Source organism: Gavia stellata, chromosome 27, assembly GCF_030936135.1.
Source record: "Gavia stellata isolate bGavSte3 chromosome 27, bGavSte3.hap2, whole genome shotgun sequence".
NCBI classification, from domain to species: Eukaryota; Metazoa; Chordata; class Aves; order Gaviiformes; family Gaviidae; genus Gavia; species Gavia stellata.
In genome coordinates, this window is record NC_082620.1 from 8198284 (window position 1) to 8212726 (window position 14443).

General features: G+C 46.0%; 1 protein-coding gene and 1 pseudogene across 1 annotated transcript; both read left to right on the forward strand.

Annotated features, from left to right (window-relative positions):
- Positions 1-6796: 6796 nt before the first annotated feature.
- Positions 6797-7896, forward strand: ACTRT2 (actin related protein T2). Its single transcript, XM_009817006.2, is given in 4 exon segments — positions 6797-6879; positions 6881-7293; positions 7296-7817; positions 7820-7896. Coding segments are annotated over 4 exon segments (1095 nt in total).
- A 438-nt stretch (positions 7897-8334) lies between these two features.
- On the forward strand, positions 8335-9921 carry LOC104261089 (uncharacterized; annotated as a pseudogene).
- Positions 9922-14443: the final 4522 nt, after the last annotated feature.

Here is a 14443-nt window from a genome sequence, read left to right on the forward strand (position 1 = left end):
CTGTACTCGGCGCTGGTGAGGCCGCACCTCGAATCCTGTGTTCAGGATTCCTAAATCTGATGAGGAGCGGCTGAGGGAGCTGGGGTTGTTCAGTCTGGAGAAGAGGGGGCTGAGGGGAGACCTCATCACTCTCTACAACTGCCTGAAAGGGGGTTGTGGGGAGGGGGGTGTTGGTCTCTTCTCCCAAGTGACAAGTGACAGGACAAGAGGAAATGGCCTCAAGTTGTGCCAGGGGAGGTTCAGGCTGGATATTAGGAAAAATGTCTTTCCTGAGAGAGTGGTGAAGCACTGGCAGAGGCTGCCCAGGGAGGTGGTGGAGTCACCATCCCTGGAGGGGTTCAAGGAACATGTGGCCGTGGCACTGCGGGACATGGTTTAGTGGGCATGGTGGGGTTGGGGTGGAGGTTGGACTTGATGGATCTTACAGGTCTTTTCCAACCTTAGTGATTCTGTGATTCTAGGGCAACCTGTAGGAGATGGAGTTATTTCAGAGAGTGGAGCCACGAGGCCTCAGTTCTACCATTTCCCCTGGAAAGGTTAATTTGTGGATGAGTGATTGGAGCTCAGCTTGGTGAAATTGTTTTACCTGATTCAGAGCATCCAGACAATAAAAAATATAAGTCTTTTCCTGCACTTTTCTTCATTTTCAAATAATGAAGACTATTATTTTAAATGTATGAATTTTCTACCAAGACTTCTATTTATGCATAATTTATATCATTTCCTAAGTATGGATCTTATTTTCTTTTCTCTGACTTGGAAAATAACACGTGAATTCTGAGTAGTTCTCAGATGCTGAATTCCAAATCATCTGAATTAAATTTGAATCCCAGTGGGTTCTGCATCTTCCCAGTTGTTCATCATTTGCAGGGTTTATTACATTTTAGATGATACTATTAAATCCAGCCACCCCTAGAGATACCGGTTAGACTTTGTGAGTCTAAAGAGTAGAAGACCATGAATGAGTCCCCAGAGCTGTTCCAATTTGGCAAAGCAGTAATTTAAGTTTCCTTTAAAAGGACAACGCATTGTAACTTTTTTTATATTTTATAATTTGTTTACAATTTTGATTTCCCTCCCTGCAACACCTTTTAGGAACTATAAAATAGACATATTTTCCCCCAATTTAGATCCTTCTTTTCTATTTAGCAAACATTGATTTTTACTCCCTTCCCCAGTGCTTTTGTTCACTGCCAAAATTAACATGTCTTTTTGGCTTTGCTTTCCAGAGGGTCTGTCTGGGGACATTCACGGGAGTGGGTCCTGCTCCCTCCTCCCCGGCTTTGGTCGGTGCAGCTGCCCATGACACCACCGCCGAGGTTTGGTGCTGAAAGGGTCTTGGAGCCAGTACGAGGAGTCCAGGCCTCTCTCATGCTTTATAGGGGCTTTTATAAGACTGCTCACTTGTAACAGTAGACACTAAAACATTAGAGTTTTGAAACGTTTTTGTTTCATGCCGCATGGTGGAGGGCCCAACCTGCCTGGCTCTGAGTTGCTTGCTGAAACCTTTTATGGCCCAGAGCCATGGACGTTGACGAGACGCGTGGTCCCAAGCGACTCGACAGCATCCACTTCCAAGTGCCCACTAGCCTGCTTCTTTCGGCAGCTGGGCAGGCAGCTCGCTTGGCCCTGCTTGACTAAGCATGACCCCCTGAGGGTGGCAAAGCCCTCTCGCAGTCCTGAACTTGAACCATCGGGCAGCTTCATGTTCCTCGGGAACTGCAGCCGGGCCACACGGCCAAGGTGTCCTCAAAGGACGGGAGAGACCTCAAAAGTTCAGCAGTCCAGCCTTGGTCAAAGAAAGGGAGGAAGAGCTACCCCAATCGTTTCTAACGGGCAACGGTGTGGACTCCCAAAATCTCCCCTTGCTGCAGCTTAAGCCCAGCTCTAGCACACGGAGATCGGAGGGAAACCTCCGCTGGGCCAAGCTGCTGCGTCAGGGCTGAGCTGCTGGAGCCACCCATCGCTGGGCTGGGCCCCGGAGCCCTCCCGGCGCCAGCCGCACGTGCAGGGTTAACTGCTGGGCTTGAGCACGGGAAGCCAGAGCGCGAGTCACGGATCTGCAAGGAAAATTGAACAGGAGGATTTTGGCCATGTGGTGCCCATAAAAATGAATGCAAAATGTTTCAAAAGGGCATGAAATCCACAGATAGGGTTTTTTATGTTTCAAAAGTGTTGAATATTAAAAAAACCCTCAACAGGAGTTTAAATAAACACAGGCAAGTGAGTCAGCAAGAAGATATAAAATCATCAGGAAAGGCTGAGTTTGTTTTAATACAGGGATTACTGTAAACACCAGGAGTGCATGGTAACAATTTGTAGCCCATGTGTTTTGAAATATCATAACTGGTGTCAATAAACACATTAAAATTCAACTTCAAAGAGCTTTGTGGATGTTTGGAGTGTCACGAAGACATTGCAAAATGGGGATTTTAGATGGAAACAAGTATGGGAGCAATCAAACACAGCTCCTACATGAAGAAAGGGATCTTGTCAAGTTGTTAGAGCTAAGCATCTGTGATGGTGATTATTGCTTCTTACTGCCTAAGAACTGCTCTCAGCCCCTGATTTCTTTCACGCTGCCTCCCCTGCCTTCCACCCTGACCTGCCTGTTTGTCTCACCCACCTGCTACATCTCACTTCTCGGACTGAACTCTCCTGAGCAGGGCCTACCCTCCGCTGTTTGTTTCTACAGTCCCCGGCAAAGCCCCGCTGATTTCCAGGCGCTACCTCAATATAAATAATAAGTTCGGTTTGTATCTCTACCAGGACGACTTGTGGCACAGAGTAAGTGTTGTCCCCGCATGCTGACAGGCTGACTTGGTAAAGGTGTCCCTCATCGCCGCAGCATTTGATGCGCTTGATTCTTCCACGCGCTGTGAACCGTCCCTCCAGGTTTTTAGGGCATGGAGAAGGCTGAGCAGCATCCATTCTGTCTTCCCCACATACGGGTTCAACGGCAGTATTCTGAACAGAAGATTTTTGTCCCTCCTCATTCAAACTTCCACCGGGTTGAAAATACCCCCTTTTCCTCACTTTTTCTCTTGCAATATTTATTTCTGATGCATTTGGACTCACTCCATAAATGCACTCCTATTTGTTACACAAATCATAGGCATGCTCCAGGGGGATGGTCCTATAACTGTGATCTTTCAGCTGTAAAAGCACAGACTTCTAACACTTAAGCTTTAGCACTTTAATAAATTCTTTGGTTTGTTTCTGGGATATCCCAGAAAGTGCTAAATTACTACTGTGTGTAAAAAGGCAGTATACTTCTCTTTACACAACTCTCTGCCTTGAGACTCATGTCCACAATGTGCCAGCCTCTTGTTTTTCCTTATTTTCACCTTTTTGATGTATTTAATGCATTGCTTCCCAGCAATCAAAAGTTCCAGCTTAAAATCCACTTGGAAAGCTGCGCTGGTCATCCCATTGACAGAGCCACTGTCACAGAGCTCTCTCTTAGCCGACAGCCCGACCTCTGTCCTCCCCGTCCAAAGAAGGCAACGAGGGAACGGTAAGCCAAGAAGATAATCAGCATTTTAGGGGGGTTGTAAAGAAAGGTGGAGGAGAGGTGTGCCCCAATAAGGTGGCAGGTTTATCTCGACTAAGAAAGCTGTCATTTTATGGAGAAATTAATGCCAATTCACCAAGTCCCTGACAAGTTTATGAAGGATAAGGCAGGTCTTCCTTGGAGCTGTATGTCTGAGATTTCCTAATTACTGTGTTAGCCAGCAAAATCAGTTCCCTGTAGGAAACTGAGAAAGACTCAGAGTGGAATGAGTTTGGGGATGACCAAATTAATTGCAATTGTCTCCTTTTGCTGTGAAACAGGAAAAATCATGATTGCGTGGATTTCATTAAGGGATTCTCTGATGAAGCGTTATTATTTCTGGGGTTTCACCTGTATTTGGCGTACTATAATCACATCGCCTCAACTGCTGCCCTGTTCTGTGCCTGCTTGGAGTGAGCTTACATCCAGAAAACAGGCAGCTGAGGATGACAAGACCCACACAAATGCAAAGGAAGAACAGGGAAGATATCAAAATAATCTGGTGTAGAAAGGCATGGAGAGAAGCATCTCCCCCTCAGTCTCTGGTTCTACTCGTCTCTCCTTTTGGTAATGCTTTCTAGACGTGGAAAGACCTTTATCCCTGCTGCTACAGGTGTTACACATTAGTCAGGCCCTTGGGGTTTATCACGCGCATACAGACTAAGAGCTAAGCGACCCTTTTCCCTCCAGTTTTACCCCAGGTAAACTCAGACCTTCCAAAGCTCATCACCCTTTTCCGAGTGCTTTCCGGTCTGGCCTGATTCACTCAGAATCTGCCCTGAGCTACACGTTTGTCTCCAGAAGTAATTGGACAGAGGACGGCTATGGAGAAGGGGCGAGCCCTGGTTTGCCTGGGGGGATCAATTCTGTGCAGGCGACACGGTCAATAAAGCAAAAAGACATGCGTAAGCCGGTAAGTGAAACTGTGTGCTCAGCACTGACATATAAAGCAAGCAAGACTGGCCTATAAACAACACGTTTAACTCTCTATGAATTTTTACAATCTGATGTCTGTGAGACAGACCTCGTTTATATTTGGTATCTTGTGGGAATTACATTATTGTTGCGTTTCCAATGTGCCTCTCAGCTTCGAGTTCATATTCCACCCTATTAAGAGGTGACAAACAGTGGACACCGTCTAGGCAAGACGTTAGCGGCTTGCGTGGAATGGATTTGCTCATCTCAGTCCAGTTCCTCATGTGTCTCTCCGCAGCTGGCAGCCTCTGGCAAACATCAGAGGCCACAGACAGACCGGCGCTCCGAAAATGAGCTGCCTTTCCACTCCTGAATGAGATCTTGTCATACCGGTGTAAGCTATCCTGCCAGGTGAGCACGAGAGATTTTTGATGTCTCGTATTGTCTCTTCTATGAGTTCAATTTGCAGTGCTTCAGCTAAACACAAAGAGTAATATCACTTATTACAAACCCTGTAGTAGCAATGTTAATTCACACATGCCCTTTTTAAGGTGATTTATGACAGAACCAATACGAGGGAACAGATGAGCATTCCTGTGTCTACGTTCAACTGCCATTTAATAATCACAGTCAATATTCCCTTGTTTTAGTACTCAACAGCATGTTCAAAACGGAGTGCTTCGCTGTAAGCTGCACGCAGACCACGCAGGATTAAATGGGGCTTCTAGTGTGATGCATATAACAACCTCTTAAATGATTAGGACACCTGTTGACATTAATATAGTAGCATGCATGAAAACAAGTGTGCCACACACTGAAATACATGTACACAAATATGAAGAGGATTAGAGAAACTGCTAAAATGGAGAGAGGGGCATTTAACACAAACACGTCTGGAATCTAAGCAGAATGGAAATAACATACACAGAGCTGATCCCTGTTAGACGGCTTTTTTTTTTAGTAGTTCATCTGGGGTATAAACGTCTCTGTGCAAGGAGGTCGTTTGCTTACACTTAACATTTCTGTTTAATATAGATCTTTGTTTGGAATCTGCCTCTGATTCATAACCACCTTCATTTAGTAGCTAGCACCTTTGCCATGCGAGCTGCAGGAAAAAGTAATTAAATTTAATAGAAGCCACCCTTGCTTTGAAGCTGCCCTGGATTTAGAGCCACAAGGAGAAGCAATTAAACTCTGGCAGCCAAGGATTCAAACTGAAGTTATATAGTGATTTATTTTTTTTTTTTAAAGGAAATTTTCTCTGTAAATGGATTTGGATTGTCAGATCTGATTGGATTCAAAGCTGTAGAAATTTCCTTCTTCGGGAAATCTTCTCTTGAAGCAAAATTTAAAAAAAAACCCAACAATTAGATGTGAAATGGGGATCAGTTGTGAAGATCTAGGATATTTTTAATCCTTCTGAGCAAACTTCCAAAAAGGAGTTTGTGCTTCTCAGTAAAGTGCTGAATGGAAAAGGGAAGCATGGAAGGAAGACATCTGCACGTCTGTTTATTTGCAGGCAGGTCAGCTTGTCAGCAGCCTAGGATATAGATTCATTAGGGGAAGGAATTTCTTAGCACTAGAAGGTATTATAAGCATTGTTTAAAGCTGTCAGGGTTTTTTAAACCGGCAAGAGACAGAAATTATTGTTTCTCTTTTGTGATTTTACAAAAAAAAAAAATAGTCTTCAAGTAACAAGGACAGGAAAAAAAGACTCCAGAATGCCGTAATCAGTGCCAAACGCAGTTCTACCTATTTAAAAATATTTTTAGGAGTTTCCTATAAAGGATCAGAAAGGATTCCGTTGAAAAAGGTCTGCTTCCAATGCAGACGTTATTCAGAAAAGCAAACTGGTAATTCAGTTAATACTTACAGGGAGGCAAAATTGTCCTAATCTTCACCAACTATTGGAAATATTTGTAGAGTCTTGGATAAGCCAGAGGCACATGTGAAAAATTTAATTATTGTCATTCATGTATTTTGCACTACATGCTTTTCTATTCTGATGAAAAAAAAACGCTCCTAGGCTCATTACAGGGATACATTCATGGCCCGTGACCTGTGGATCAGACTTGATAGTCCTCTGGCTGGAGTCAGGGAGAAGCTACACTGGCCATATCCAGGGAAGTGCCTGGGATCAGGTAACTTGCTGGGAAAATGGATTATTGCATTGTTGGCCATTGTGAGGTAGTTGGGGGCAGACGTGTTGGAAATGGCAAGCTGTACATCCCCGAGAAGACTTCCCCAGCAATGGTGACCAGCCTGTAAAAGGGGAACGGGCACACAGTGCTGGGGGGCCGCTCTGGGGAATCATCAACTCTGTGAAGAATGTTTGACCCCAACGTTTTGGATGTCCTGGCTGTAATCTTTGACAATGGGTCTGGGTTATTCAAAGCAGATATCGCAGGTGACTAGGTCTGTTTTTACAGCAATTGTTGGTCACTCAAAAGTCAAAGCTACAATGCTGGGAGCTGGACAGAAAGAACGTTACATTGGAGAAGCAGCTCAGTCCAAAAGGGGGGCCCTGTCTTTGAATTGTCCAATTTACCATGGCATAGTTACATGCTGGGATGATATGGAAAGGATCTGGAGACATGTCTATGAGTATGAGCTGAGTATCAAAGCCAGTGAGAGGCCAGTGCTGCTGACTGAAGCCCCCCTCCATCCTCTGCAGAACCGGGAAAAAATGACGGAGATCATGTTCAAAGGCTTCATGGTGCCGGCTATGTACATTGCAGTCCAGGCAACTCTGGCGCTCTGTGCCTCGGCCCGTATTACTGGAATAGTCATGGACAGCGGGGATGGTGTTACCCACGCTGTTTACTCCAAGCTGTCTCCAGGCTGGATATTGCTGGCCAGGATATTGCCGAATATTTTATGAAGCTTTTGGAGAGTGGACACACTTCCATTAGCACAGCTGAAAGGGATACTGTGAGAGATAGCAAAGAGAAGTTGTGCTACGTAGCTTTACACCCTATGCAAGAAATGAAAGCAAAGCCGGAGGAAATCATGAAAGAATACAGATTGCCTGACAACAATATCATCCAGCTAGGCAACCAGCTCTTCCATGTACCAGAGACCCTTTTCGTGCCTGCAAACATTGGAGTTGAAGCTCCTGATGTGCACAAAATGATCTTCAACAGCATTGTGAAATGTGATGTCAATGTGCGCAGGAATCTTTATGGCAACATCCTGCTCTCAGGTGGGTCCACGCTCTTCCCTGGCCTGCAGGAGCGGATCCTGAAGGAGATGAAGCTGCGAGTGCCTCCTGGCATGTTTGTGAGGATCATTGCACCCCCTGAGAGAAAATACTCTGTGTGGATTGGGGCCTCCATCCTCACCTGCCTGACATTTTCAAACAAATGTGGGTCACTGTGGGCGATTACAAGGATTTTGGGGGAGCTGTCATTCACCAGAAATGCTTTTAAGGAGAACATCAGACCAAGTGAATGGCTTGCTACAGCAACGCATGAGCAAGAAACCCTGCTGAGAGCTGGCTGGCCTAAAAGGTGCTACAGCTGTTTGTGCGTTTATTGGCTGACAAAACCTGAATGAAAGTAAAACATTAAAAACATTGGTAATGAGGGGCTTTAGTCATTTATTGTTTATCATCTCCAGGGGGAGCACTGCATGTTCCTACTTCCCTTGTTTCACACTTGGAGCCTTATCTGTGTGTTCTCTTCCAACCCTCTACCTCGTGGCTGGGGTATTGCTGCTCAGGGGAGCAAGATGGTCACCACATAGCAAGAGGGGGACCAAAGCTATTTAGGGGGTCCCTTCCCCTTCTCCTTCCCCTTCTCCTTCCCCTTCTCCTTCCCCTTCTCCTTCCCCTCTGCAGGGTTTACAGGTGTGCACAAATCACAGGGATGCAGTAACGCCTTAACTGACTCACAGCCTGCCTTGGAGTCATATGGGGAGTAGCATACCTCCTCTGCTGGGAGATGCTTCCCTCTGAGGTCTTTGGGATATCTGGGTTTTGTATGCTAAAACTAGCTCTCACATTATTTTTTACCTCATTAAAAATGTTTCCTTTAGAAACCCAGCAAAACCCCAAACAGAATCCAAATATAAATCAATGCAAATGCAATTACTGTAACCGACACTCCTCTGTGCCTGAGGGTCTGAAAAAATCCATTGATTCTCTGCTGTAATTTATCTGGGAAGTAAGAACACCCAGTTTCACTTCCAAGTACTAGCCTGGAATCAAAATGCTCCGCTGCCGGCTCCCTGGAGGAAGCCGCGCTGCCGGTGCAGCTGCGGAGGATTGTGAGCTCAGCCGAGCGGTGCCTATTTGCGGCTGGGGGATCTGGCCAGGGCCAGCACCGTCCTGCGCAGGAGGTCTGACTCCGCGGTGGCAGGGACCCGCAGAGGGATTTTTGCCATCGGCTCTGGACAGCCTAAGGCTGGTCTGTCAGGGGAACAGGCACCCCCTTCGGTTAGTGCTACTGTTGTGGGATACCCCAAATTCAAACTTGTCACGTTTGGGGTGAGTCATAAGGACTGCTATATCGGGGAAGAAGCCCAGTCCAAAAGGGGCATTTTGTCTTTTACTTACCCAATTGAAAACGGGGTAGTTACATCTTGTGATGACATGGAGAAGATTTGGAGATACCTATACGAACAAGAACTCAAAATGAAACCGAGTGAGAGGCCAGCACTGCTGCCCGAGACCCCTCTCAAGCCCTTGTCCCATCAAGAAAAAAATGGTTGAGATGATGTTCGAAAGCTTCAGCTGCCCGCCCTTTTCGTGACTCTGCAGGCGGTAACAGCCCCGTACGCCTGTGCCCGCACAAGGGGACTCGTGCTGGACAGTGGCGATGGTGTCACCATCACAGTCCCTGTCTACAAAGGCCGATACCTGCTACATGGCATTACCAGGCTGGATTTTGCAGGCAGAGGTGTAACCAAATACCTTGGTAGGCTCCTCTTGCAGACGGGGCACTCCTTCGTAAGCACAGCAGAGAAAAATTGTCAGGGATATGAAGGCGAAGCTGTGCTATGTTGGTTTAGATCCTAGCCAAAATATGCAGGAAAAGCCTGAAAAAAACTTATGTGACGGAAGGGGTGTCAAGGCAGGAGACCAGCTATTCCCAGCTCCTGAAGTGCTTTTTGTGCCCGCAGAGGCAGAAATCCCAGGGCCAGGGACTGGGGGGATGGTCCTCCAGAGCATCACCAAGTGTCATGAGCACATCCAGTCCAACATCCTAAGGAACGTGCTGTTATCAGGCGGATCGACTCTTTTCTGAGGTTTCAAGGAGAGGCTTCTGAAGGAGCTCCAGACAGAAGTTCCCAACACAATTCATACCAAGATCATCTCGCCACAAGGTCAGCTGTACTCCATGTGGATTGGTGCTTCCCTCCTTGCCAGCTTAAGAGTGTTTAGGAATACGTGAGTTACCAAGGAAGACTGTAGCGAGGCTGGACCAAGAGTGCTCCAGAGAAAATGCTTTTGAAAATTTCAGTAGGACCATCCAGGAATTTTTTTTAAGTGCCAATCTGAACAGCTGGAGAGCTGTTAATAAATCAGTACAAAAATAATTGATTTATAGTAAGCGATTTTATAGCTTACTAAAGAAAGGTCCCTTGTGCATTGGGTTGAAGAAAGAGTCCTTGTTCAGAGGATTTTTGCTATCCAAGATGTTGGTTTTAGTTCTAGAAATGTGTTGAGCCCTGCTAGAACTGCAAACAGTTTGTCAGACTTTTAAACACTTGAGAACAAGCCACCTCCACCCCATGCCCGTGGGGGCTGGCTCCTTGCCATTCACCGTAAACGTCCAAAGCATGGAAAGAGACCTCTGATGGAGAACAAGAGGGCTCAGGGGTATTTCTGGCCCTTCACCATAGCGCTGGAGATCTCCTGGAGGAGCTCAGAGGGGACGGAACTTCTAAATTTGTTTTTGCTCACAAAATGAAAATAAGTTGAGCTGGCTGCTAAAGCAGAGCTCTCGGACCTGGGATATCTCAGTGCTATTAGCGGCCTTGTGATGGGATTTGCTACATCACATCACGTAAAACATTGCCTCTATTTGCCGTCTGTGGGATTTCACTAATATTCTAGCATAAGAACTATGTGAGACTACATTTAGATAACTTAATATAACGTTAATTAAAATTACTAAATTAATCAGAGAGCACAAGGGGAAAGGTATCTAGTTTGGGTTTATTCTTAGAGGACTCCTGAACAAATGTTTTGATGTCAGGCATCGAAGAGAAGGTGGAGGCATTGGTCCCTAGCTGACACTGATTCTCTTCTGGAAAAACGGAATATGTTAGGAGAAGGTATTATTCTTCTACCTCACCACCGAGAGCTAGGGAGAGTGACAAAATAATCCTGCAAATATTTGCCTGAATTACTAAGCAAATCTGCCTTGCCAAGCTCAATTTTTACAAATAATTCCGCCAAATAAGCTTAACTAGAGGAAACGTCATGGCTAACTGATTGAATTTCCAAAGTGAACTATGAAATTCATAACAAAGGTGTGAATTTTCAGCCATGAAATTTGCATTCAAATTAACAATTTGAAACTTGTGCATTTACAGAGATCATCTTTATCCACACCTGCAAATATATGCACTGCATCCACTCAGGCAATAGCAATCTCGTCATAATCTGTGCAACTGATTAGCATTGTGATTTATATATTGTTCAAAATTATTTGGAAAAAAACACCTCAAGATACACCTGAAAACTTCTTGAATTTGTTCGAGGCTAACATGAAAATAGGGAACGAGCTGAAATCTGTCTCGTTAATTATTCAATACAGTGTCTGGCTATTTTCATTCAGCTCTGGAGATGAATCTTCAAACTCATTGATGCCCTCTGCTGCCTCGGGACCGATTAGTCGGCTGTCACCTCCTCTCACTGCCCTTTGAAGAATCACAACGCTCTTCTCTTTTTCTACAAGCCGTTTACAAGTGCTCTGAAGAGAGGCACATCTAACTCCGTGTTCAGTCGTCCACCGAGCCCTGGAGCACTGCCTCAGCAGGGCAAGTGGAAGAACAAAAGGGCCAAGACCCAGCTGCGGAGGACGTGGGCAGGGGAGCGCAGGACGGTTTGTGGATGGCTCCAGCGGTAACTACAGCAAGAGCCACCGAAACTCGTTTTCCCCAATGATCAGAGTGAAAGCATAAAGCAAAGAGTCTGGAGTAAAGCATGTAGCTTTCCTGCTCCACATGGGCCCTGAGGCTTCAGAAAGTTGAGATACATCTTACTCCATCAAGTTAATGCAGGTATTCAGAGCACTTCTAGAGCTGTTATGAAATCAGAATGAGCAATCTTGGATCTTTCCTCTATTACAGTGTGTTACCTTTTAGCAGCCCACTAGAAATGTGTAAACAAACGAGGTACAACTGTAGACAGTTTAAATATTTTACAGCTCACTGACTTCCACATGAGGAGGGATTTGCAGCAACTTAAGTGTTTAGACTCCTGCTCCAATAATCTAATGCAAATAAAAATGCAAAAAACAGTGTGCTGGGAAGCAGAGGGAACCTGAGCGAACAGTGCAAGTCAGGGTTGTGGTCAGGAAGGAGAAAAAAGCAAAGCAAGGAGCAGGATAACTCTGCAAACCCCGACGCAGACACAAGAGGTGTTTGGAGAATGACACCTAGCAGAGCTCCCTGTGCTTTCAATGAGATTTCACCCTTGCAGAACAAGATATTGCCTGATGTAATCCAGGATGGGTTCATTGATACCAAACTTGTTTTACATCAAGGGACCTGGTTCAGCTCCTCCCAGCTGAAAATCATTCAACAAACCATTATTACAGGCATGCAGCACCCACAGTACTGGTTTGGCCTGGCTGTTCCCATTTACCTCTTAGAGATGACTTTGCTCAAGGACACACAACAAGATAGCAGAAGTTGGCACGTGTTCCCTGGCTCTAGACTTTATATCAGCCTCTTCAGCCTCTTGGTCACCTTCTGTTTCCATCACTGCACAGGGCACTGGAAATGCATTGCTTCATTTATGTTTCTTTTATGCTTTGAAGAGGTCTGAGGTCATAATCCTTTGGGACCTTATTCCCCTGACCCTCGTGCCACGGAAAATGAATTGCAGGAATCCTTCCTCTGATGTATTTCCACCTATGCTCTACCTGTCCTGTGGATACATAGAGGACTTAAATTGTAAATGCCTGGGATCTTTGTAGCCTCGGGAAAGCCACACTAGTCAGGTGAATACAGGACGGGTTGCAGGGGTTAAAGAGGCCTGAGTTAATGCCTAGATTTACCAGTGATTCGTTGTGGAATTAAAAGTTTAATCTTGGGCACATCAGGCATCAGTTCCCACTTATAAACAACCAACTTTTGGACCATCCTTTACCTGTCCTGCAAGCTGTTTGGGGTAAGTGCTGTCTCCTGCTTTAAGAGCGTGTATCAATGCAAAGGTGTGAGACTTCGGAGCCACAAGATCAGAAACACAAAAGCATCTGTGAAGTTTGCACTGGAATTACACAAAAATCTCAACCTGCTCCCGGTAATTTTTCCCCTCCCTCCCCAAGTCTCATTTAAGTTTCAATCCAGCAGCAGCTCTTTATTTTCTTTTAAATGTCAAACAATTCATCATTTTGCACTTTCCCCATTCCCTGTGAATTTAAAGGTTTTATTGGCATGCAGTAATGTCAGCCTGGGACAATGCACACTGATTACCCAAAACAATGCTGTTCTTGTCACCCTGCCCATTTTTGGTTGCGAGCTCTCGAGAACTGTACAAGAGCTCTTGTTTTCTCCCTCTCCTCCCTGTTATCATCTGCACAATAAAAAGGCTGGGTTAGAATATACGCTAGACAAATAATTATTATCTTTATTATTCAAATCTCCTGTCCCCTGCCCTCATCTGTGCTGAGCCGTGTGAGCACGCTGCAGGAAAAGGTGCCCTTACCCCTGCCTTGCAGGTCTCAAGGAGGTGGTGATGGATAGCTCGTTCGGAAAGCAGCTGGAGAGAGAGTGCCAAGTACACCTCTTCAGAAGGGGCACAGGGGAAGGTCGGGAAACGAGCCCCTTTGTTTCCCCAGACAGGGCGATGCTGAGGGCGCAGTACAGGTCAGAAACACCGCGCTCACAGCCTTACTGGGCGAGGGCCGGTAGCCAGGCTCAGCGAGCGAGGCCAGATCCGAACCGTCCGGGTAAACGAGGCGTTTCTTCACCACCCGTGGTCAGAATGAAGCGATGCCGGCAGGCCAGCGTGTGCAGCCTGCCCCTGACAAAACCAACCGCTGCGCGCGGGAGCATGGCGGTTGTCAAAGATGCTCGGCAGCGCGGCCGTGCAGAGCAGCAGCTCTCTCACAGACCAGCGCACACCCGGCGCAGCCAGGAGGGCTTGAGAAGGAGCGGCAAGGCAAAGGGTCTGCGCTAGGCAGACTTTGCAGGGGTGTCCCGCAGAGGCGGGTGTGAAAACAAGCTCTGCGGACATTCGGAAGTGGCCAGAAAGGGTAACGGCGTTACCAAAGGCAGATAAATGCCAGTCCTGCTGCTGAGTATGGGCAGCTCCACCATTCATTTACTGAGCAACCGGCCGGCCCACCTCCATCTCTCCAATGTTGGAAGCATCCAGGTGAGTACCTGAATATGAGGGATTTGGTGTGAAGGAGGTAAGAACGTTCCAGAGCTTTTCCCAGCGGAGGTGTCGCTACAGGGAGTAAGATGTAGCTCTGGCTGAGGCTCTGTGGTCATTACACACACAGCCGCACGAACACGTGCACCCACACATACACACATGCACACACACACTGATCTTATTAAGCCATTCCATGCAAGTATTTTATATCTGTATATATTTTTTTATTTGGAAAACTTCAGAGTGCTTTTTTTCACACGCAGTAAAGTTAACTTTGCTGAGATTCATTAGTCCCCTTTCCCCTGTGTGTAAATGGATCTCTCTCAGTTATGCAATACAAGGGTACACAACCATGAAAAGTGCAGAGGCAGCCAAAAAAAGCATTGTTCTGAATGCGGACATGTAAAATATTCATATTC